Raw genomic sequence first — 26,369 nt, 5'->3', positions numbered from 1 at the left:
CATCATCAAATAGAAACAACCCCATATTTGTATCAAATAAACTCTGCTGCTAGGAAACAAGGTGTCAGCATAGCATGAGTCTTACTTCTTGCTCTAGTGGGATTCAGGAGGGCGGGGATGGAGGGGCGGCAGGGGGCCGGGGAGGAGACGTCACCAAGAAACTCAGATTTAGCCAGCTAGTAAAGGCACTAAAATTGTTTTATCAGATTTTGGTATATTTAAAAATAGAATAAGTTGGTCCGAGGATAGAATAGTTTTTTTTTTTGTTGTTTTTTTTTCAGGAGTTGATAAGGGTATCCTTTGAGGTTCCAAGCATGGCTTGAATGACCCTTTGTTTGGTTGGCAGGATTTAAGAATTAAATTAATAGTTGGCAAGGTAAACTTGAAAGTCCCTTCCGTCCCTCAAATTCCAAAATCCTGTGACTCTGACACATAGATGTGTACATTTTTGGATTGTTGGTATAGGTCACTCAGAATTAGGAAGGTGGGACCCTTCTGACATGTGCAAGAACCAGAGCATATTCGTTCCTAGCTGAATGTCCTAAGGAGTTGTCATGTGAACCTGAGGTTGTAATATTTTGAGATTTATGCAGAGTTTGTAATACGACAGTAAAGCTCCTTATTCATACCTAGGCCTTGGGTAGAACAGATTGCATTATCTTTCACTTACTGAATTTAGATTATTGTCATTTCTCCACCAAGCTTGCTTTCCATACGTAGCTTTAACTTCTATTTCACAGAAACCAAAGGTCATCTGATCAGAATTCCCTTAATTTTCCTTTCTTTGAGCCTTAACTTCTTTTCCCCTCTTCCCTTATTTCCATCTCTTTAGTTGAAGACCAGGCTGGTCTTAACCACCTTATTCTCTTCTTTCGACATCTTTTTGGCATCTCCAAAAAAACACCCTTCATTACTTCTTCAACTTTCTCCTCCTGTGTTCAGTGTATCTTTAAATCCCCACAACATTCACCACTTCACACAAGTTAGAACCTCAGATTGTTCTCCCAGCCTTCTCCCTGACCCCCACACATCACTGGGTACCACCTTCTCAGCACCTGGCACAGGGAAGAATATGGTCTCTTAGTCCGGGCCCCTCGCCTCTGGCCTAGATCCCGTGATAGGCTCTTGGCTGGTTTTCCTGTTCCCAGAGCCCTTCACAACAGGCTGCCAGGGTTTTTCTACTAAAGTACGGGCAGCGTTTACATTACTCAGATACCTAAAACATGTCAGGACCTCTCCAGTGTCTCTAGCAGAGTTTCTGAAAGTGTAAGATGTAGGCAGTGACACAGGCCAAAGTCTTAGGAGGTACTTGAGATGAATTCCGCTAGCACAGAGACTCGGGATTTAAGAATATCATTTTAATCATTTACTTTCATTTGGATCTTCTTGTGATCCTTTCCATATGTCTAAGAAAAAGCATCAGTTAGTGTCAGTGGGTCAAGATCAGGCCTTAGACATATGCCGATCTCTTTTTAACAAGCCTATAGGCTCAGCTCAGAGCAGTAGTGAAGGAACAGTGTCAAATGAGAATTTAATAACTGTATTGAGTTTTCTGGACTTAATTAGAGCAAGTAATATGGATTTACTATTGACCGTAGTGATAGTAGATTTCCTTTTAAAGTAAAGGTATTCAAGAAAAATAAATGCCTATTTAGTAAAGGTTCTCATAAAAAATAATACAGGGGACACAAGCACTACAAAGGAGGTATAAAGGAACAGAGCTATAGACGAAAATGCAGAGTCCTCGTTCTCCTGTGCCTCAGACCTAAATTAGCTTAATCGCCAACCACAGCCCTTCTTCATAAATCCTCTGCTGTGGACCCAGAGGCCTCTCTGCCCTGTACTTCCCCTGCTCCATACCCTTATTTATGCTGTTCTTTCCATCTGCACTAGCCTTCCTCACTTTTTGACCAGCTGAAATTCTATTCATTTTGAAGTCCCGAATCAAATGTTTTCTTCTCTGGGAAGTCTTCCCGTAAGTGTATAACTTCTGATTTACTGACCCATGTGTTTGTCCTTCGCCTATGGTGCTTATTTTATTCTCTCTCATGTTAGAGTTTGTTCACACACTTACCCTACTGTATTGTAAATTGCTAGAGAGTGAAAACTATGCCATTTTTATATTTCTTCTCCCAATATAGATATTGAAAATGCCTATATATATATATGTATATATATTTGTAAATGAGATAATGAGTGGGAATTTTTGATCTTATCTCATTGTCTGCTCCAGAACCCATAGGTAGCATTTTTTTTCTCTTAATAAATGAGTAACTTTAGAAATTGGTCTTAATAGAAATAAGAGCAACTCGAGCTTACTGAGCGGAAAACAACTTATGAAACACTTCCTAAGTCCCTGAAGAGAATAGATTTTTATTAGTCTCCTCATTTAAACTCATATGATTCTGGCTTTTTTTGCCTGTTTGTTTTTTTCGTGTGTGTGTTGTTTTCTGGTGGGGATGAGTAGGTGCAGAGCGGTGTTCCCATCGAATTAAGTCTGGGGACTTGAAGAAAGGACCTTAAAAATTAGAATTAACCACTTATTCTTTTATCCAACAACTATTTATTGATGGCCGGCGTGGTTCCAGGTTCTATGCTTGGTGCCAGGCACACAGAAAATCAAAGCCACCATTCTGCCCTGGAGGAGCCAAGCTGTGATCAGTTACACCACACTCCGTGAAAACAGGGACACAAGCCTTGCTGCTTTGCTTCAGGTGACTGGCAACTGACAGTCAATGAACTTACTGGACACCAGCTTTGTGTGCCAGCTCGTGTGCCGGGTACTGGGGATGTGTGCACTTCTCTGTTTTAACTGTATTTGCCACAGTGTATGATTTGTGACTTTCACCCCCTAAGACAGTATCTGGCCAATCAATAATAATAAGCTCCACTATTTTTAAATAATGGACTCGTAGGACCATGGGACTCTAACGATTATAAAAGCGCTAATCCTTTGCCTGGCAAGATGCCAACTGGCCTTAGTAGAGCTTGCTTTCTGAACCATTCCAGTCAGCTCTGTGCCAGTCATCTGTGAGTCTCTGATGATGGCCCATCCCATGAGGCTCACGTTTGCTCAGAGAGAAGAGCTTATGCCTGTGCCCAAAGCAAACTCCAGGGGCCGACACGGTCAGGCTTAGTGACTTGGTCTCATCACCACGGAGGCCACGGATGACAAGAAGGACTGACCTCACACTGATCCGAAGGGTACTGAAAAGATGGTACTCAAACTATAAATGTATATAATTTGATATAATATATTATTATTATTATTTTGCGAAGACTCAGCCATTCCTGGTCCTTAAGAGTCTTGCACACACACAGCCTGTTTCTATGCTTTATGGAAGACTAAGACACATCTAAACAATCTCCTTAATATGGAGATGCCAACGGGAGCAGCAAGAGCTCTCCTTCTGATTGAGTCACGCTTTCCCTTTGTGCCCGGTGGTGATTTTAGAAAAGACTCATTAGCAGAATGGAATGGTTTTAGTAGACTACCAGTGACTAAATACTGATAATGAAAAAACTGGGAAGCATACAGGTGGTTCAAACACTGCGCTGTCTTTCAAAACATACCAAGAAAATTAATTTCAATTTGAACAAAAGTGGACAAATTACAGATACTTATTTTAAAATGTAATCTACCTTAACAAGACTCAACCCACATGTTGGCTTTTTTTCTTTTCTCTTCTTTTTTTACAGTTTCACCTAAACAGGCTGGTTGACTAGTAACCATAAAGGATTTCTTCCTTTGCAAGAAAGACAGTCTATAAAAAGGAAATGTAATATATGCTTAAATCAAGAACATCCAAGGCTATGTGCAAAATAGATTGGAAAGTGCTTAAGACAACTTAAGGCTGTATTGGAAAGGTACAAAAATCTGCGGCATTCAAAAAATAAACTTGTTTGGAGAAAGAATCGTGTTGCAATTTTTAGTCACATCCCACCTATCTGTCTTCAGAATGTGAAAAAAACTGTCCATCAAAAACACTGGGTAAGGAAGGGGAATATTATTTTTACCTAGCTTGAAAACTGCTATGAAAAGATAGTCCTCTGGGGCCAGAGAAGGTGCAGCCAAAACAAGACAGATCTACAGCCACTGTGAAGGATCACATGGAATGAGGAGGTGGGGAGGAGGCAAGTGTGATGTGACAGTAATATGAAATTCTTATCAGGCTAAAATGCCATTAAAGTTCTGGATATCCTATAAAACCCGTTTTGTGAATGCTTTCTTAATTTAATATAAAAATGTTATCACAACCATGATATTGTCCCAGATAGCTGGTATCTTAGCCAAATTATAGCTTCTTCCTTTATATTCTTCTGAGAAATGCATATGATATTTAGGGAAAAGACAGTCATGCTTAAGAGAAATAGCAAGCAAACCTCATGGAGGGCTTAGAAGAGATTCGTATAAGAAAGTCAAATGGGAAGACCCATGTTAAGTACCATCAGCTGACCTGATAGAACCAGTCCTGCATTTGGAAGCAGAGACTATAAAACAAGGGCAATCATGGTATGTTATGATGATTCCCCGTTATATAACAGAATAAAGACTGTTTGACTCTTAAAGGTGCCAACAGTAGGCAGCATGGAGCCACTGCTTGACCCACAGCTCAGTTTACACATTGTGGAGAACAGTACCGCAAGAAGACTTTAGATGATTTTCTTAGGCAAAGGAAAGTCATTATGCCAAGGACCACATTTTAACAGCTTCAATTCTAAGTCTGTCTCAAGATCCACTCCTCCACAATGTCCAGATTAGATTTCTTAATGACTCAGTGTTTCTACTGATGTTACCTAAGGTCAGTGAAGTCAAAACCCAGGAGACTAGACCCCATGACAAATCAAAGGACTTCTTTCACATCTTGCTGCCTTATCTTAAGGTGGACACTGGAGGTAGTTTTTTGTTTTTGTTTTTTTTAAACAAATATTAAAAATAAACTATGCTGGCATCTACCTAGCACTGGTCAATATAGCTTCGGTCACTGACTAACGTCTGTCTGTATGATACTGGTACCTAATACTTGAGCCAATGTCCATGTTTGATCCTTGGTCACCAGAAGTAGTTTATAGTTAGTCCTAAATATATTATAAAGATTATTTGAAAAAAAAAAAAAAAACCTTCCTGATTTAATCTGTGGCAAATATAAATTCATTGTCTGAACCTCAAAGTAAAATTAGAAAAATCCTTTGTAATTGATACTATCACATTGTGCTTGAAACAAACTTGACAAAAATGATGTTTCTTTAAGATTGGGGGTCAGTAAACTTGTAAAATGCTAGATAGTAAATATTTTAGGCTTTGCAGACCTCAGAGACATATGGTCTCTGTCATACAATATTCCCCAACCAGTGATTTAAAAAGGTAAAAACTGTTCTTATTGTGGTCTGTTTGAAAACAAGCATGGGTGAAATTTGACACATGGGCCACAGTTTACAAAGCCCTGCTTTAGATATCTCAGGATCCTGGAAAGAATATTTTCATTTCCTCAATTCATCCTAATATTTGTCCCTATAACAACGGATCAATAAGAACCACCAATTAAGACAAAGACTAATCCAGATAAGACCTCTAATAAAAAGTAAAACTGGATAAAGGGTCATGAAAAAAATCTCCTGTTATCTTTCAAAGAGCCTACTTAGACTCGTTAAGTAAGCACAGCACTGAAGGATGTGATATGATCGTATGAAGAAGTGAATCCTGGTGGTTTAAAACTCATGAGGCTTTTTTTTCCAGAAGGCTGTGGTCAGGATTCTGGGAAGTTCTGCAGACCAAGGGGAGCAGTACTTGCTGTGTACATTCCTCACAGGAGTAGTGCTAGGTTATCTATTACTGTTCAGGAGGCTTTCAGGAAGTACCTGTGACATGAAACACACTGCAGGACTGAAGTTGAGTGGCACAGGGGACACCACCAGTGATCTTAGAACATGGGAAGCTTCGTGAAAGGAAAGGTGGAATGCTGCTTTAGGGGCACTAACTTCTGTCCCTATGGTTCTCTGCACTGTGGAGCTCCCTCACTAATGTCACCTAGGGGTGGGGTTCCCTCTGCCTTCCCCTTGCAAACCCCAGTCAGTGATCAGAGCCACACAGACGCTGAGAGCCCATAAAGCAACGCCCAAGATCAAAGACCAAGAAGCTCTGTCAGAAGTCTGTGTGCTCCAGCAGAGTCAATGAAAATACTTCCAGGCTGAACACTGAGAAGCGTTTCAAGCAGTGCTGTACCATGCCTGTCACGTTTCCGTGAGGCCTTCTGCCTGTCGGTCCAGCGCATAATGAAGGTTTCAGATTTCCAAGACCAATGTGCCTGCACTCTCCAAAAGTTCACCGAGTGCTACTTTTACCCCTGCTTCAAAGAAATTTTAAATTAACACAGAGCTCCTCATTAACCTCTGTTAACTTACTAAACAGTAAAACTCTAATTACTTGCCAACGAACCAGTTTCCAGAAGATGATAAAATAAAGATGTAAGAATTTTTTTCCACATTTAACATACACTATTCCCATTAGTAGTATTCTTCATAATGACTCTTGTAGGGATCAACTTCAATACATGAAGTCACTCGTGAACTGTTACGAAACAGCCTTCTATTTTTCTGACTGATGGGTACACATTTGTGTAGAACTATTTCCCTTACAGGTCCTCATGGAGCTATGGTAGTGGTATTGCTCTTGACCTGACAGAATTAGATGATTTGTAGGGTCTCATCTGACCCAGATACTAAAGGGCTCTGGGCTGTAGGGCTCAAGATGGTACTAGATATCGTTTTTACCTTTGAGGAGTTGAGTTCACGTGGGCCTTTCATATCCCCATTTGCACAGAGTGTAGAATACCATAGACACTCAAAGAATACCTTTAAAGTAGAGAGAAGACTCATCCCCTCACCTCACCAGGATCAGATAAGAGTTTTTAGCATATTATGCCAGTGACAAATGACTGCAGTTGCCTCTCTGGTTCTTCCTCAAGACCACATCAAACCTGCCTATCATGGCACCTTCATTCCCTTTACCATCCCACCATGCACCATCACACCCCTATCCCGAACACCTGTTCCCTCATGAGAAATGCCAATGACCTTAGTAGGGCTAAAAGAACAGGGATCCAGATGATACAGGAGGTGAATGGTGGATGAGAAGATGAACAAAAGCTATCAGTATTTCAGAAATGGAGAATCTTTAAACAGGAATACAAAACCTGACAGAGTGGCCTCTCACTTCACACTGACAACCCTGAGCTTCTTAGAAACTATTAAAAAAAAACTACCTTACTACTAGAAAGCACAGTAGGCAGACTACCATAATAACAGTAGTAAATCTAAGAAACTCATCCCTTTCCAGACTTAGAACAAGTCAGAAATTCTAAGGGCTGGCCACCACTAAACCAGATTAAAATTACTAACCAAAGCTGATCTTTCTGAATTGGATGCTTCATTTTGTGCCGCTTTCTAAGATACAAGCATAAAACTACCTCAAAATAATGGCAAGTGGAGATTCAGGATAATTCTCCATAGATACCTAGCCTGTCCCCAGTTTTGTTCAAAAACAGAGAGCTTATGATCACTAATATACCCAATCACATGAAATATTGGGAACCACTTCTTTATTTTTTTAAATTAATTTTTATTGGAGTATAGTTGCTTTCCAATGTTGTGTTACCTTCTACTGTACAGCAAAGTGAATCAGCTATACGTATACATATATCCCCTCCTTTCTGGATTCCCTTCCCATTTACGTCACCACAGAGCATTAAGTAGAGTTCCCTGAGCTGTACAGAAGGTTCTCATTAGTTATCTATTTTATACATAGTATCAATAGTGTATATATGTCAATCACAATCTCCCAATTCATCCCACCCCACCCTTTCCCTTCTTGGTGTACATACGTTTGCTCTCTACGTCTGTGTCTCTATTTCTGCTCTGCAAATAAGATCATCTATACCATTTTTCTAGATTCCACATATATGCGTTAATATATGATATTTGTTTTTCTCTTTCTGACTTACTTCACTCTGTATGACACACTCTAGGTCCATCCAAGTCTCTACAAATGACCCAATTTCATTCCTCTTTTATGCCTGAGTAATATTCCACTGTATATATATATATACCACATCTTCTTTATCCATTCCTCTGTTGATGGACATTTAGGTCGCTTCCATGTCCTGTCCATTGCAAACAGTGCTGCAATGAACATTGGGGTGCATGTGTCTTTTTGAATTATGGTTTTCTTGGGGTATATGATCAGTAGTGGGATTGCTGGGTCATATGGTAATTCTATTTTTAGTTTTTTAATGAACTTCCATACTGTTCTCCATAGTGGCTGTATCAATTTACATTCTCACCAACAGTGCAAGAGGGTTCCCTTTTCTCCACACTCTCTCCAGCATTTATTGTTTGTAGATTTTTTAATGATGGCCATTCTGACCAGTGTGAGGTGATATCTCATTGTAGTTTTGACTTGCATTTCTCTAATAATTAGTGATGTTGAGCATCTTTCCATGTGTTTGTTGGCCATCTGTATGTCTTCTTTGGATAAATGTCTATTTAGGTCCTCTGCCCATTTTTGGACTGGGTTTTTTTTTTTTTTATATATATTGAACTGCATGAGCTGCTTGTATATTTTGGAGATTAATCCTTTGTCAGTTGCTTCATTTGTTGATATTTTCTCCCATTCTGAGGGCTGTCTTTTTGTCTTGTTTATGGTTTCCTTTGCCGCGCAAAAACTTCTAAGTTTCATTAGGTCTCATTTGTTTATTTTTGGTTTTATTTTCATTACTCTAGGAGGCGGGGTGAAAAAAAAACATTGCTGTGATTTATGTCAAAGAGTGTTCTGCCTATGTTTTCCTCTAGGAGTTTTATAGTGTCTGGCCTTACATTCAGGTCTTTAATCCATTTTGAGTTTATTTTTGTGTATGGTGTTAGGGAATGTTCTAATTTCATTCTTTTACATGTATTGATAGCTGTCCAGTTTTCTTAGCACCACTATTGAAAAGGCTGTCTTTTCTCCACTGTATACTCTTGCCTCCTTTGTCATAGATTAGGTGACCATAGGTGCATGGGTTTATCTCTGTGCTTTCTATCCTGTTCCATTGGTCTATATTTCTGCTTTCATGCCAGTACCATACTGTCTTGATTACAGTAGCTTTGTAGTAGAGTCCGAAGTCCGGGAGCCTGATTCCTCCAGCTCTGTTTTTCTTTCTCAAGATTGCTTTGGCTATTTGGGGTCTTTTGTGTTCCCATACAAATTGCAAATTTTTCTGTTCTAGTTCTGTGAAAAATGCCATTGGTAATTTGACAGGGATTGCATTGAATCTGTAGATTGCTTTGGGTGGTAGAGTCATTTTCACAATATTGATTCTTCCAGTCCAATAACGTGGTATATCTCTCCATCTGTTTGTGTCATCTTTGATTTCTTTCACCAGTATCTTATAGTTTTCTGCATACAGGTCTTTTGCCTCCTTAGGTTGGTTTATTCCTAGGTATTTTATTCTTTTTGTTGCAATGGTAGGGAACCATTTCTTTAAATTAAGAAAGTTACTAAATTTAAGTTTCCACTATGTTCACTGGCAAAAGATATTTTCTGCCAATCCAACTCAAGCTGAATACTTTGAGCCTTACATTGTGGCTTTTGTACTTAACAGGCCATCATTCTTACATGACGTTTCATAAGAGGTTTTAAAGCTACAACAAGAGATATCACAAAGTCTGCTAAAACTTATTTTTAAATTGCATCTTCTGTTAGAATATTAAATACAATTTGATAAACTAAAAGAGTACATTTTATGTAACACAGATAGCTTTTAGAACATGAAGTCTATAAGAAGAGACATGAACACAAAGATATTAGGTACTAGTCACTCAAAAATCTTTTGCCCCTGAGCCGATGTGAAATACTGAGTGTCAAATATCAATTGCCATGTCCCTGTGATATGTACTATGATATCCTGTCACTGTGATACAAAGCACCCTATGAAGGATAGTCAAACAAGGGTCATCTGGTCAGGTAGCCCATGGCTAGAGCATCACTCTTCCAAAGTCATGACTGTGGACTGTCATAAAATCTAGCGAGGTTGCACAAAGAAGAGAGGGGGCTTGGTTTTTTAACAGTCTCTACCTTCACCCTTAAAACGGGGTCAGACATGTTACAAATGTTTGCCCTTGGTCATGAAGAGAGCTGTGGATCAATTAAATCAAATTATTGCCTCAACTTGGGGAGGAGGGGAAGAATCTTAAGTATCCCTGTGGGAGGCAAGTCAGGAACATCTTCACCCTAAGTGTAAAAATGACAGATAGTGTCTGGACTTAATTTTTCATAGTACTACAATCATCAAAGCAATGTAAGAACTAGAAAGGTGGGGCTTCCCTGGTGGCTCAGTGGTTGAGAATCTGCCTGCTAATGCACGGGGCACGGGTTCGAGCCCTGGTCTGGGAAGATCCCACATGCCGCGGAGCAACTAGTCCCGTGAGCCACAACTACTGAGCCTGCGCGACTGGAGCCTGTGCTCCGCAACGAGAGGCCGCGATAGTGAGAGGCCCGTGCACCGCGATGAAGAGTGGCCCCCACTCGCCGCAACTAGAAGGAGCCCTCGTACAGATACGAAGACCCAACACAGCCAAAAATAAATAAATAAATAAAATTTAAAAAAAAAAGAAAGAACTAGAAAGGTACTTGAGCTGAAAAACCATCTCCCTTGCTTCTTCCTCTCTTCCTGTTATTAGAAAATAGTGGTTACTAGAAAAGCAAGACTTCAGGGTAGGAAAAGGGCAGGAAGGACAAGCATATGAAGCAGCAAACTTAAGGGAGTCAAGTCTCTTCAAAGAGTTCACAGACCCCTATGTGTGTGTAGGTGGCTTTCTTCTTGTATGGCTTTGGGAGACAAGGCTGATTTGGAGAAAGGCAAGTATACATGGCTTCAACATGTTCAAAAAAACAGGAATGAAAATGAAAAGACAAGTCACAGAAAATATCTGCAAAACATATACCTGATGAAGAACTGGTAGCTAGAATATATAAAGGACTCTTAAAATTTAATAAGATAAATGACCCAATTTTAAAATGGGCAAAGTATTTAAATAGACATTTTGCCAAAGATGTTCATCATCATTAGTCATTAGAGAACTGTAAATTACAACCACAATAAGATACCACTTTATACTCACTAGAATGGTTATATAATTATATAAGTAAGACTACACACACACACACACACACACACACACACATATATATGACTGACAGTGTTATATATCCATATATATGTATATGACTGACAATGTTGTCAAAATGTGATGAAACTGGAACCCTCATATATTACTGATTGCTGGTGGGAATGTAAAATGGTGCAGCCACTCCTAAGTGTTTACCTAAGACTAACAAAAACATATGTTCATACACAGATTTCTATACAAAAGTTCACAGCAACCCTATTCATAATAGCCCCTAACAGGGACTAAATGTGTATCAGTCGGTGAATGTAAGAACAAAATGTGGCTTATCCTTACAGCAGAATACTATTCATCAGTAAAAAGGAACAAACTATATACATACTATATAACGTGGCTGAACATTAAAATCTTTAAGCTAAGTAAAAGAAGCCAGATGCAAAAATAAACTACGTATTATCTGATTCCACTTCTATGAAACACTCAGAAAAGCCTATCTATGGAGACAGACAGCATATCAGTGGTCGCCTGGAACTGGAGGAAGCAGGGACTTAATGTAAATGGGAACAAGGTTTTGGGGAGGGTGATGAAACTGTTTTAAAACTCAATAGTGGTGATGACTGCATAGGTGTAAACAATTACTAACACCTATTGAATTGTACAAATAAAATATGTATATAAATTACACCACAATAAAGTTGTTAAAAAAGAAACCCACAAGCATGACAAGAATCCTCTCTTCTTTTTACACTTTAGCCAAAAATTATGGTGGAACTCTGGGTGAAGTTTTTTTATTCCTTTATTTATTCACCAAACATTTATTGAATAATGGCCATGTACTCAAAATGGCTTTGACTTTGCCACCATGTTACGTTTAAATATTTGATGACTAGGCCTTTTCCAACATCCCTAGGAATTTGGCAGTGATCAGACTATTTATTAATCCATGGGATTCTGAATCAGGGACAAAACAGGGCTGGAAATGGCAGACTGGGGGAATTCAAGGATTGACAATCCCCTCTGTGGGACCTCAGGAAGCATCAATAGACCAGATTCTGGTTGGGCAGGTTGGCAAGCAGGAGGGACACAGTTCATCCAGTGCCTCTCAAGGGAGTCAAGCCAAGCAGCCCTCCTGTGAACAGTAGGTGCTCTATACCACAACACCAGCTCTGGGATACAATTCTAACACCCACCTCATTCCCTCACTGAATTCTCATAACACTAAGCAAGCCCAAACTGTACTAAGGCTATAAAAGTTTAACATTATAATAGAAGGCAGATTTGTCCAAACTCTATAAATGTTCAAAATTTGTACATTTTATCACATATAAGGCACTTTTTTGTTCTTCAATTTCTTTTGTTATTCTAGTGCTAGTTTGCAATACAGTAACATTAAAAATAAATGATATAAGGGATAAGAAGATGTAGTACGTATATACAATGGAATATTACTCAGCCGTAAAAAAGAATGAAATAATGCCATTTGCACCAACATGGATAGACCTAGTGGTTATCATACTAAGTGAAGTAAGACAGACAGAGATTCCACCTATCACTCATAGGTGGAATCTAAAAAAAAGATACAAATGAACTTATTTACAAAACGGAAACAGACTCACAAACTTTGAAAACAGACTTATGCTTGTCAAAGGGGAAAGGTGGGAGGGAGGGATAAACTAGGAGTCTGGATGTACATATACACACTACTATATATAAAATAGGCAATCAACAGGGATGTACTGTAAAGCACAGGGAACTCTACTCAATATTCTGTAATAACTTATATGGGGAAAGAATCTGAAAAAGAATGGATATATGTATATGTATAACTGAATCATTTTGCTGTACACCTGAAACTAACACAATATTGTAAATCCACCATACTCCAATATAAAATAAAAATTACATTTAAAAGAAAGATACAACTAAAAAATAAAGGATATAAACTTTAAAAAGAAACAGAACGTAGAAAATCCTTCAGGAAATTAGGGAACACTTGAGTTTTTGCCAATCAAGCCCCATTGATGTCTAAGACATATATTAATTTTCTTAAAGACAAAACAGCTTGAATGTCAGGACATCTACATTTAGACTTTATGTTCTTTCTTTTTATCTGGCACGGTGGTTCTGAAGCTGGAGAGAAGGAGGACGCGGCCCAGAACTGCATACACACACCCTGTGTAATGTACTATATGGATGACCCAAAGGGTTTTCCTAAATGGGGAGACTCTTAGAACCCATATGGCGTAAAATCTGGACATTGGCATGGATGTCAGGAAGGGAGGACTGTGATGAACCGACTACGTCAACGAAGTTGGATTTCTAAGCTGTTCAGCTTCTCACTTTTTCTGCTTGAACATAACCATTGCTGGTATTTTCAAACCGTACTCATGGGAACAGGATCTCAAAGCATCTAGCCAACAAATATTAATCCTTACTGTTGTCTCAGGAGGTAGACCAAAAAACAAACCCTATCTACATAGGAATGAAGAGAAAATCGAGCTTGAGAGAGTACTGGCTTGCTTTCTGCACGACTTTAACAACCAATTTATTTGGCAAACATTACATTGAGCACTGATGCTTTGCAAGGCACAGATTCATGATGAATGCTTTCAAACTGCAGACTTTTATAACTTGAAAGGGCCCATTTTAAAGTTGTGACTCATTTATGGGCCAGAAAATGCTACATCTGTATGTATGAATCAGACCCTGGAAGTGTAAGTTTACAAAGTATTACATGACCATCATCCACAAATTACAAACCCATTGATGAAACGCATAGACTTTACCTAGCAACAGCTGAAACTTGAAGTGGTAAGAAATAATCTAATTATCCAGGATACTGTAATAAATCAAGGTGCCAGCAGGATGCATAGTTTATGACTACTTTTACAACTACTGAAGAAACCTGATGACAAGTAACATGCTTCAAATTTAAGTAAATCAACAGGAAATTAGGCATCTCTGGGGATCAGGGCTTGAAAAAGGGCGGGCCTTTGAGGGAGTCTCCTAAAAATGTAAAAAATAAATCATAGACGGCAGATCAAGAAAACAAGCTCGTGTTCTAAAAGTGTAGCCTCTCATTTCGCATCCCCCTACATGTGATCCTATATAAATAATAAAAAAATAAATAAATAGAACAAATGAAACTTTCAGATCCCAGCTACCTCTCCTCTTTGAAAAACTGGCTTATATCACATTAAAAAAATAAAGCAAATGAAAACTTTTTTGAAACGAGAAACTTGAACTTGAAAATTAGAACTTACGTCATTTAATCATCCTAATCATTCAATTATCACATATTGAAACTTAAAGTTCACTTTTATGTAAAATTGTCCTCTATATAGAGGAAGTCACAAATGTATATGATTTGAGAGTAACAGGTTCCCACCTACTTATAAAATGGTAACCACCACAATGGTTAATTAATTTCCTAGATGTAAATAACTACCATTCTATAATTTGGCTTTATTGATTCTCAGGAATGAGGGTATTCATTTTACCTTAGTATGTATAAAATTTAGATGATATTCAGGGCCCATATTCAATAGAAAATGGAGGCCTAAATCAGATGTCTTCTATGAATTGCTGCTAAAAGTATAAAAACCTGTTTAGTTACAAAATAAGATATTCTAATCCTACAAGGACTTTCCTTAGCAAGTCCTCCTTCATAACACTGATGTCTGAAGATATAACCAATTTTTGTGCTAAAAACAGCTATTTTATATGAAATATATGTCGTATAAAGTTTCATTATGGGGCATGATTTGACATAGGATATAACATTCTATGTTATAATAAAATAAGTTTCAACTGCATTTCAGAAATCACCTTCCGACAGCCTCTTCAATAAGTGGTGCTGGGAAAACTGGACAGGTACATGTAAAAGTATGAAATTAGAACACTCCCTAACACCATACACAAAAATAAACTCAAAATGGATTAAAGACCTAAATGTAAGGCCAGGCACTATCAAACTCTTAGAGGAAAACATAGGCAGAACACTCTATGACATAAATCACAGCAAGATCCGTTTTGACCCACCTCCTAGAGAAATGGAAATGAAAACAAAAATAAACAAATGGGACCTAATGAAACTTAAAAGCTTTTGCACAGCAAAGGAAACCATAAACAAGACCAAAAGACAACCCTCAGAATGGGAGAAAATAGTTGCAAATGAAGCAACTGACAAAGGATTAATCTCCAAAATTTACAAGCAGCTCAATAACAAAAAAACAAACAAGCCAATCCAAAAACGGGCAGAAGACCTAAATAGACATTTCCCCAAAGAAGATATACAGATTGCCAGCAGACACATGAAAGAATGCTCAACATCATTAATCATGAGAGAAATGCAAATCAAAACTACAATGAGATATCATCTCACACCGGTCAGAAAAGCCATCATCAAAAAATCTAGAAACAATAAATGCTGGAGAGTGTGTGGAGAAAAGGGAACACTCTTGCACTGTTGGTGGGAATGTAAATTGATACAGCCACTATGGAGAACAGTATGGAGGTTCCTTAAAAAACTAAAAATAGAACTACCATACGACCCAGCAATCCCACTACTGGGCATGTACCCTGAGAAAACCATAATTCAAAAAGAGTCATGTACCAAAATGTTCATTGGAGCTCTATTTACAATAGCCAGGACATGGAAGCAACCTAAATGTCCATCATCGGATGAATGGATAAAGAAGATGTGGCACATATATACAATGGAATATTACTCAGCCATAAAAAGAAACAAAATGGAGTTATTTGCAGTGAGGTGGATGGAGTTAGAGTTTGTCATACAGAGTGAAGTAAGTCAGAAAGAGAAAAACAAATACAGTATGCTAACACATATATATGGAATCTAAGGGAAAAAAAAAAAAAAAGGTCATGAAGAACCTAGTGGCAAGATGGGAATAAAGACACAGACCTACTAGAGAATGGACTTGAGGATATGGGGAGGGGGAAGGGTAAGATGTGACAAAGTGAGAGAGTGGCATGGACATATATACACTACCAAATGTAAAATAGATAGCTAGTGGGAAGCAACCGCATAGCACAGGGAGATCAGCTCTGTGCTTTGTGACCACTTAGAGGGGTGGGATAGGGAGGGTGGGAGGGAGGGAGATGCAAGAGGGAAGAGATATGGGAACATATGTATATGTATAACTGATTCACTTTGTTATAAAGCAGAAACGAACACACCATTGTAAAGCAATTATACTCCAATAAAGATGTTAAAAAAAAAATAATTAAAAAAAAAAAAAAAAAAAAGAATCTGCCTGCCAATGTAGGGGACACGGGTTCAAGCCCTCGTCTGGGAAGATCCCACATGCTGCGGAGCAACTAAGCCCGTGTGCTGCAGCTACTGAGCCCGCGAGCCACAACTACTGAAGCCCACACACCTAGAGCCCATGCTCCAGAACAAGAGAAGCCACCGCAATGAGAAGCCCACACACCACAATGAAGAGTAGCCCCCACTCACCGCAACTAAAGAAAGCCCGCGAGCAGCAACGAAGACCCAACGCAGCCAAAGATAAATAAAAATAAATAAATCTATAAAAAAAAAAATAAGAATGCAATGTGACCATTAGTGACAGAGTTAAAAAAAAAAGTCTAAATTGATTAATGGAAGAAATGAAACATGCTTTTAAGACACTGAATAGTAGATTCTAAACACAATTCAAACTCCACTCCTCAGGTTGCCTTGGAAAATTTAAAAAATAAATACCAAATGTGTTTTCATCTGTTTTTAGTGATGGAAAGAATTTATTCTTAATCCACCTAAAATGCAGTTTAGATTATTAGAAGCTATTCAAAATAAATTTCATTGTTTGCTTCTCTAATTTTCCCACTTTGAAAAAAAAGCAAAGCATTCTTAAGTCATTTTTAGAAAATTTACTCTAACTACTGCCTATTAGTTAATGCACACAAATGCACTTAGATTAAAACAATGAGATGAATAAAAAGAGTGTTTTTAGCTACTAATGTCTTAGCTAAAGGAATCTTTTCCAGGGACAGAAACAGTGCCAGCATGTCTAGTTTATTACACATTTCTACAATGTCACTTTTCTGCTTGGTAACATTGCCACCGAAGTTCCCAGTTTGCCTTTCTTTCCCCTTCTTCCTCTCCATCCTAAAGTTGGCTCCTCTCCCACATTATAAAACTTGTAGCAAAAAGAAAAAGAATATATTGAACCAAGAAACATTTCTAAAAATTCTCAAACTGTGTAGAAAGTTACAATCCCTTTCTATAACCTTTGGAAACTTCAGTGTTGACAGAGTACTATGTTGGCCAAATAAATGTTCTTCTCCCCTCTTGGATATTCTCAATGCATATTCACATATTAAATGCTCTGAGAAGTAAAAAAGAAAAATAACAAAACACTTTTCTTTATGTAACACAGCACCGGCCCATGGTATCCAGTCTTACCCCTTGTAGAACAGCTACTAACCTTCCTCCGAAACAGTGTCCAGTGAAACACTTTGGGATGAACAACTCACCTATGCCATCTTTACAGAGCCAGTGAAGCCTCAAAAAGATTAGGTCAGGATAGGGTAATTCCCAATTTTCAGGACCACAAGCTCTGGAAGTCAGACTTCTTCTAAGATATAAATGTTCCTGAAGTATCTCCTGAACAGCCTCAGGCCACACTTCCCAGGCTGCTTCAAAAGGGAGTGTTCTTTGCAGGCCTGATGTCCACCTCAACACAAGGCCAGACCAGAATCAGAGAGAGAAGGGATATTGTAATCTGGTCTGGGGCAGCCTCCTCCTGACAAGTGTAGGGCACAGAAATAATGCCAGACACTTCCTGCTATGCTTCCTCTTATCAAAGAGAGAAAGAGAGAGAGAGAGATGAAGGGAGGGAGGGAGGGAGGAAGGAAGAAGGAAGGGAGGGAGGAAGGGAGAAAGGAAGGAAGGAAGGAAGGGAGGGAGAAAGGGAGGGAGGGAGAAAGGGAGAAGGAAGGAAGGAAGGAAGGGAGAAAGGGAGAAGGAAGGAAGGGAGGGAGGGAGAGAGGGAAAAAAGAAAAGAAAGAAAAAGAAAAGAAAAGAAAAAGAGTTCTTATAACTTATAGGTAGATCAGAGGTACATGATCTGCCAGGGAAAGTAATACCGTCAGGAATAGATGCCTCTTACAGGATGCCCTCCTCGTTAGTGGAGAATATTTTCCAGAAACCTCTAGATGTGCTGTGCTCAGTAGAAGGAGACAGATAGGTTTGCAAAACAAACTGCTCCAGAAAGCCATCTGCCTTGCTCTCTCTCCCAAAATCTCTCTCCTTTAAAAAATATTTTTAGAGTTATTCTAATTAACTAAGAAGAGAATTTCTGTCAGGTGTGAATCCCCCTTTATAGGGAAAGAATATCTGGATGAATCAAAGATGGACCTGGTGGAGCTCATTCAAATCCAAATTCCAAACCAAATAATAAGTGAGTTGTGTATTATATTTAAGTACTGCAGATTTCACAAAGGAAAGGAAGGAAGGAGAGAAGGATGGGTGGACAGAAGGAAGGCCAGAGAGTAAACATCTAAGGAATTGAAAGATGCCGGCTACAGCACGTTCAAAATTAACTTGGAAAAACAAAGCAAATTTAAAAAATATCTTTGTATCTTACACATTACAGTCTAGAGATTGTGTGCAGCAAAATGGGAAGTTTAATGAAAAACAGAATGTGGATAATCTCCTACTATCACAATGCTGGTTAATGATTTTCTTTTCAACACTTGTACAATTATAAAATGTTATCTTTGGAAGAGAAAAGCTTATCAATCCATGTAGTTTGCAATGAAGAATACAAGGCAAAAAGAAGCAAGCTGGTTCACCCGAGGCCACTGAGCCCCTAAATTGCACTACTGGCACTAAATCCCATGATTGTCCCAATCATGGCTGTGGGCTCTTTCCCCTTCCCAACCCATGGATTTGTTCCCTTTAGGTAACTGTTGGCTGCAGACTCTCATTCTTGATATGAAACGGACAATTTTCACTTTCTCATGCCTTTTTATATGAAGACAAGGATGATCTGTCGTCTAACAATCTCAGCACGTTAAAAAACACACATACTTTGGGATGTGAGAAGGTTTGGCACAGCTTGCCTCAGGCTTTCTGTGTTTAGGGACAATGGGTTAAAAAGCTAAGATGGGGCTTCCCTGGTGGCGCAGCGGTTGAGAATCTGCCTGCCAATGCAGGGGACACGGGTTCGAGCCCTGGTCTGGGAGGATCCCACATGCCGCAGAGCAACTGGGCCCGTGAGCCACAATGACTGAGCCTGCGCGTCTGGAGCCTGTGCTCCGCAACAAGAGAGGCTGCGATAGTGAGAGGCCCGCGCACCGCGATGAAGAGTGGCCCCCGCCTGCCACAACTAGAGAAAGCCCTCGCACAGAAACGAAGACCCAACACAGCCATAAATAAATAAATAAAAATTAATTAAAAAAAAAAAAAAAAAGCTAAGATGAACGATTTTGAAAAGAAAATGAATGACATGTGCACGATTTTGAAGCTGTGTTATTGAATTGGCTCTTGGGAAGCAGATGCACTAGGGACCACCCGTATAAGTGTATGTGTTGTTCAATTATGCTTTTATCTCCATTGTTATGTTGTTATGCACGACATTTAAGGAAGAGTAATCTTCATAAACTAAATAGGTATATCAACTAAGGTTTTCCATATTTATTCTTGAAACTTTATAGGTACAGCTGCTCCAGAAAATATGACAAGCCTCTAAATACCATGATTGCTAGGAAACAAAGCATTACCATAAACAGTCTACCTTTCTTTAAAAGGAAAAACTTTAATCCCTCAAATGCCATATTTATGTAGAGAAGTTCTAAACAAGATTCAGGTACATAATATTAAAAACTAGTCACTACAGAATTTCTCATAAAAGCAGGTAGACTCACCAAACATGCTGGCCTCAGCTCCCTCCCTAGACCCCCTTAAAATGACCAGAAAACAAACAAAAAAAGCACAACCCCACAAGGGGTTATGAGTGCCAAGATGGTAATAAAGTAGCTAGAAAGCCAACTGACCAGTGATAGCTTGACAAAGGAGAATTCTAGACCAGCAGTGGGGAAAAGTTAGGAAGCAACCATATTTGCACTGAGAACCAGCAACCCTGCCCCTGCCTACACACACACACACACACACACCAAAGACTCAGGAATTCTCAGCACCAGTACCTCTACGAGAGGAGATAAATGACAGAGCTTTCAACGTGAGGACAGGTTCAAATACTGCATAAAAGCAGTTAGACATCTAGATTCCCTCTTCCACTCTGTGTAACTGGTAATGCCTTTTGCCAACCTGGAAGAAGTCTGCAAATATATTGTCTGGAGAGGTAAAACACAAGGTCTATGGGCTGACTGCAGGGCGTTAAGCACTGCAGAGAGTAAGCCTACTCCATTGCAACTAGGAAGATAAATAAATGTTCACATATTAACTGCTGAAACTCCTTCTTTGCCCCATCTTTCAGTTTCCAGAACACTGCCACCCAAGCATCCACCTTCATGGCAGAACAGTAAAACACTTCCCATGAGCCAGTCGGATTGTTCAGAGAAAAATAAAAATATGTAAAGATACTGAAACCGGTGTTCCATGCACCCACCCAAATTACCCTGTAGTGAAGTCCACAGTCGACAAGTTCTAGATGTGTACAGAAAGCTTCTAATCAGGTCTTTAGTGCCTCAATCTTAAGTATGAGTGGACAGCTAAGGTTACCTAAATACATAAGGAAAGCTTCTAAAACAGACAGAAGCCAAAAACAAAAACAAAAAACAAACAAACAAACAAAACCCCAGAAAAATACATCTTTGGGGAAACAAAAAATATACAAAGGGAAAAATTTCAAACATTATCATTAACATCTCTAGAGAAATAAAACAGTACATCTATAAAAAAAAGCATGATGCTAGTTTAAAAAATGGGCATTTGAGGATCAAATATGAGCCTTTGAAAATTAATACACAGTAAAGAAGAAATAAAATTCCGAAAGAAAGAGTTTGAAAGATAAATTGAGGTTATCCTCTATATATGAAGGGAAAACTGAGATGGAAGACAATATAGAAGGAAATAAGAAAAAAACTAATAGAGGAGGCCAATATCCATAAACAAAAAAACAGGAACAAAAATCATTCAATAATTCAAGAAAATTTCCAAGAACCGAAGGAAATTAATTCCAAGATTGAACAGGCCCACTGGATTAAAATAGAATCACACCATGATATACCCTGGTGCAATTTTAGATCACTGATTCTAAAAGCTTCCAGACAAAAAAAAAAGGGGGGATTAAAAAATGAGAATAGCCTCAGACTACTGGACCCTGGATGCCAAAAGAAAATGAAGTCTTTAATATTCTGAGAGAAAGCGCTTTTCAATCTAGAGTTTTCTATCCAGCCCAGTGATCAATGAAGCAAGAGACAAGAATGAATGCTGCCATACCTGCAAGGTCTCAAAAAATATCTCTCTCACCCAGTACTTTTCCTCAGAAGCTACTGGAAGATGGAGTTTCCAAAATGAGGGAATAAATGAAGAAAGAGGGAGAAATGAGGTTCAAGAAAAAAGGTACTCAACACACAAACAAGGCAAAGGAAATCCCCAATACGATGGAGAAGCAGTTTACAAAGTCTCCAGAAATTCAAGTTCAAGGTGAAATGAATAGATTTTCCCCAATATACAAATCCAATATAGAAAGCTGAGCAAATAAAAAGAGGCAATTATTAATTACAGAGAAAATTTTAAAAAGTGCATAAAAGGTTAAATGTTTATAATATACTACATAGTTCAACTACAAGTGCAGTTCGCATAGTCATAATAATGTAAATACGCAATATAGATTATTGGTGTTTACATAACTTACTGAGAAGAAAAATTACTTTTTTGGGGGGTAGAGTCGGGAAAGTGTGTACATGAAAGTGAAAGAAAACTAAAACTCCAACTTCCCTAAAAATCTAGATGAAAAATCTAAAGGTAGCAAATAAGCAATGCCATTTAGAAATATGGAAAGCAATTACTAAAGAAATGGCTAAAGGAATTTAAAGTGATTGCTTCTGGAAAGTAGAAATGGGTGAGGTGTGTTCTGAGTTTGCTATTTTTGCAACAATTCTCATACAGATATTTCCTTTGTGAAACTATTTGTGTGTATATAAATATTTGATTTTCAAAAACTAAATTTAAAAATACCTAGCTACTACAAACACCAACATCCTAATATTTACCAGTTCTATAAACTCCTAAGTCATTCCTATATGTCTATTGCTAATTTCAACTGGAATTTTCTTCACCAAGGTCACAAGAGGTTCCCCCCTCATTATGATAGAGTTCCTCCTGTTTACATAACAAATCTATTTTTGCTTGTTTGTTAAATGGCAAGGTTAACATCACAGATGCTCTAATTGATTAACCTAGACTCACTGAACAGTTCCTGAGTTCTGAGACCGTGTCTAGGCTCTACACCACCAGAGCTCTTCAGACAATAAAACAAATACACACAGTCTCTTTTCACTAACTGTTGAGAGGTCAATAAAACCAAATATACACCTATAAGCCCCTTATCAGTAATCACATGAACACTATTATAGATAGGGAGTACTATCAACAAACCACTCTGAGACATTCCCTGAAGTTCAGACATCTTGCATCCCCACTTTTCCACTGGATTTCTGTCTCAACAATAATCAATACTATAACCAAGGAGGTGCCAAAATGATTCAGTATTACCATTAGACGAATGTTTCTGATGGAAGTCTCCTATGCAATTTGTAGGTCTCCAAGTTTTGACAAGGATTATAAAGGCAGCCCTCTACTGAAAACTGATTAAATTAGAAAAGAAAATACATAATCATCAAGACATTGCTGTACGCAAGGTATCTTAAGAAAAGTTCTGTCACACTCATTTAAAAGAAGCCCACTAGAGAACCCCAGATTTTCAAGAGTGAGTCTCTACATGCCTCTAGTCTAAAATGTGTTCTTTCTCCCACTTTCAAGGACACCGTAAGACAAATTATGTTCTCAGGAAAAGAAACAAACTTACCTTTCACAAGCTCGGACAGTCCATGCGGCAATTATCCATAATGAGATACTAAAAACCAAGAGTACAGTTCCTGGGCATATAGTCATTAAAGTCTTCATAACAAAACGTGTATTGAAGTTTATCTTATTAAGTGCTCCAATGCTTCTAGAAGAGGCATCAGTGAAAAGTTTGCTGTGTAAAAGCATGACTCTGGCAATCAGATAGAGTCTTAAGAACATTGGTATAGATAAAATAATATCCACATCAGCGGTGGTGGTGGATGGGGCATAGGAGAAGGCAAGCCGGGCCGTCCATGTGAACGTATAATTCCCAGGTATGGGATGAATAGCACACACCAGTATTTCCAAGCAGATGAAGAAAATACGCTCATAAGTCATGGCTATTCTCCAGTCATCTGCTCCATTGTCCACCATGAACAACTGAAAAAATAAAGTAGAAAATCAGCTTCAGTATGGCATGAATGGTCCACAAGTGTTAGTGCAGATTTTTAAAATACATAACAGGTGACTTTTAGCAATCATGGCGAGCTCTAGGTCATAACTTCCAAATGCTAGCCCGCGCACCGCAACGGAGAGTAGCCCCCGCTCGCCGCAACTAGAGAAAGCCCGCGTGCAGCAATGAAGACCCAGTGCAGCCAAAAATAAATAAATAAATAAATAAATTTATTTTAAAATAATAAATAAATAAATGCTAGCCAGGTACACTATTTTAAGAAAATGGTATTGGCACAAAAGGAGAACTTTATTTTGTTAACAATTAAAATTACAAACTTCCTATACAGGAGCCGAAGATATTTTGGAGTCCATGCCCCTGGACAATCATGTTAGTGACATCACTTTAAAATAAGGGGCTTGGGCCTGTCAGTAACGTATCTCCTTCTTAGATGAAGTCAGAAGGACTTGCCTTATAACAAGTTGCTCTCCTCTTTCAGGGTCTGGATCTAAACCTTGCACAATTCTAGCCATATTCTCAGTGAAATCTGTTTACAGCGCCTCTGCAATCAGTTACACCCTATAATGCAACAATGCCTGAGTGGTCTTAAAGGAAATCTTATTCTCGGCTTCCGAGAGGAAATCACAAGGGACCATAGTCAAATGTGGCACAAACATTTCTTCCAGCTGCCTCGCTCCTGCTCTATTTTTTATCTCTTTTCTTCTGCTCTCCCATAGCCTTCCCTTGGATTATTAATTTGTTTTCCATCTTTCTTTCGCTAATAAAGTTTCCTTTTTCCGATTTCTGTTATTCTTCACTCCACAATGAAAGAAAACAAAAAGAAAAGAAAGAAAACAAAAAGAAAAGAAAGAAAAAGGAGATAGATAGACGATAGATAGATAGATAGACCGACCGACCATAAAAGGAACAGAAAAGAATGTTTCCTGTCTTCGCTGGTTGTTCAGTAAACAAGTCCCCCAGGCTCTAGTCCATAAACAACCAGAGGCATCTGGAAATGTGTGGTGACATTTCTGACTGCCGCAGTGACTTGTGAAGGCTACTGGCATTTAGAGCCAGGAAGCCAGCGGCGCCAAGCAGGCTGCAATTCTGAGAGTCCCACGCACAAAAAAGACCTGTCTGCCCAGAATGCCGGCAGTGCTCCCCCACTGAGAAAGATGACATATTCTTTGCCTTTTGGTAAGTAGCCAACTTATGTAGAAAGCATGAGATGAAAGCAACCCAAGTGAGAACAGTGCGTTCTCAGGTAAGTGAGTCGCAAAGGAAGTTGGCAGAGCAGACCCCCAGGATGACTGGATTCTATGATCTCTGCTCCTCTGGCATAAAAAAAAAAAGTCATTTTCCCACCACTTAAATGGTTACAAATTCCCATTCTAGGGTAATTATTCTGCAGGTCATAGCTACTGCCCATGCTGTTATTCAAACACTGCCATCAGCGCTACTTTGCAAGGACAGGAATTTGAGGACAAAAATGACCACTTCTTTCTGGTACTTCAAAAAGTTAGACAATAAGCAGAATCTCTTGTCAAAATTTTAACAAATTAAGTTACAGCAACATAATGGCTTTGGGTATGCCTTTATCATAACTTTTCATCTAGGGACCTCAAAGTGTTTGATAAATAAATGCTAACAGACGGTACAAATTAGATTTTCCAGTGTCCGATAAAGAAACCGATCATAAATAAAGCTGCCAAGTTGGCTATATAAATATTCCTGTTCAGTTCACCACCACTTTCAATACCACGTTGGCATAAAGGATTTCATTAATAAAGATATACACAAGATTGTATAGAAATAATGGTAGACATCTTCTAAACTTTATATCAGTAAGTATTTACTGGGTACTTTATAACTAACTCTAAAGGAATGTGACCCCAAAATCTTTTAAGGTGTTTATGTCCAAAAGAATGTATCCCTCCAACTAGTTACTTTGAGAGGCTCTGTATGTTCTAGAGACGCTATCACTGCTCTCTTTGTAAATTGCTATCAGGGCCTAGTATAAGTCACGTAAGAAAAACAGTATTGTTATTTAAATCTACATTTCCATTTCTACCGAAAATGGTATTACCCAGTTTGTCTACTTTCTTCAGCAAACGTGGCTCTGAACGACTTGGCAAAAAATCAAAACCACCCCCAAAAGAAGTACCAAGCACCAAGACTCCGGCTGAGCACAATTCCAAGACAGGCTTTGCCCACACCATTCTAGGCAACAGCAGCTTAAGTGCAGAATGAGTACCTTCCCAGGCAAGTGGTAAAGAAATGTATAATTCTCATATATTACTTCCAGTCTCATATCTTTCCAGGCCTGGCCCTCCTCCCATCACTTAGAGAGCGCTTGTTCCTCTGACCTCAGGCTACTCTCTTTTTCCAGGCCCCTTTTCATTGCCCGCTCTGCTCACTTCCCTAACTAGGCTGGTTCTCTCTATTCTTTACCATCACTTCAACCATTATGTCATCGTTATTCTCAGCGGCCTTCTCCTTTAATATTCTGGTGGACCTGCCCTGGTAACTTTACATCTAAGACCTGCAGGGGGGCTGGGGCCACCACATGCCTGCGCTTTCAAACTCAGCTGAACCCTTAGCATCCCTGTGATCATGCCCCAGCTCCCTATAGCTTCTGCCCTGAACAATCATCTTTCTCCTCTAGAGCCAATTTTGTTCCCCTGTCAGTACACTTTCCCCCAGTATCAGAAATACCTCTATTTTATACTTCAGCCACAAACTCACCTACATCTC

At 38.8% G+C, this 26,369-nt stretch overlaps 1 protein-coding gene across 1 annotated transcript in view; it reads right to left on the bottom strand.

Moving 5' to 3' along the window:
- The window catches only part of KCNN2 (potassium calcium-activated channel subfamily N member 2), a 175,198-nt gene that overhangs the window by 109,185 nt on the left and 39,644 nt on the right, over positions 1 to 26,369 (bottom strand). The window contains exon 4 of the mRNA XM_068534129.1: positions 23,184 to 23,602. Coding sequence (XP_068390230.1) covers positions 23,184 to 23,602 — 419 coding nt within the window. The remainder of the gene's footprint in view (positions 1 to 23,183; positions 23,603 to 26,369) is intronic.

The sequence above is a fragment of the Eschrichtius robustus genome, chromosome 2, assembly GCF_028021215.1.
Source record: "Eschrichtius robustus isolate mEscRob2 chromosome 2, mEscRob2.pri, whole genome shotgun sequence".
Taxonomy (NCBI): Eukaryota; Metazoa; Chordata; class Mammalia; order Artiodactyla; family Eschrichtiidae; genus Eschrichtius; species Eschrichtius robustus.
Note: the sequence above shows the minus strand (reverse complement) of the source record. Positions and strands in the feature narration are given on the sequence as shown.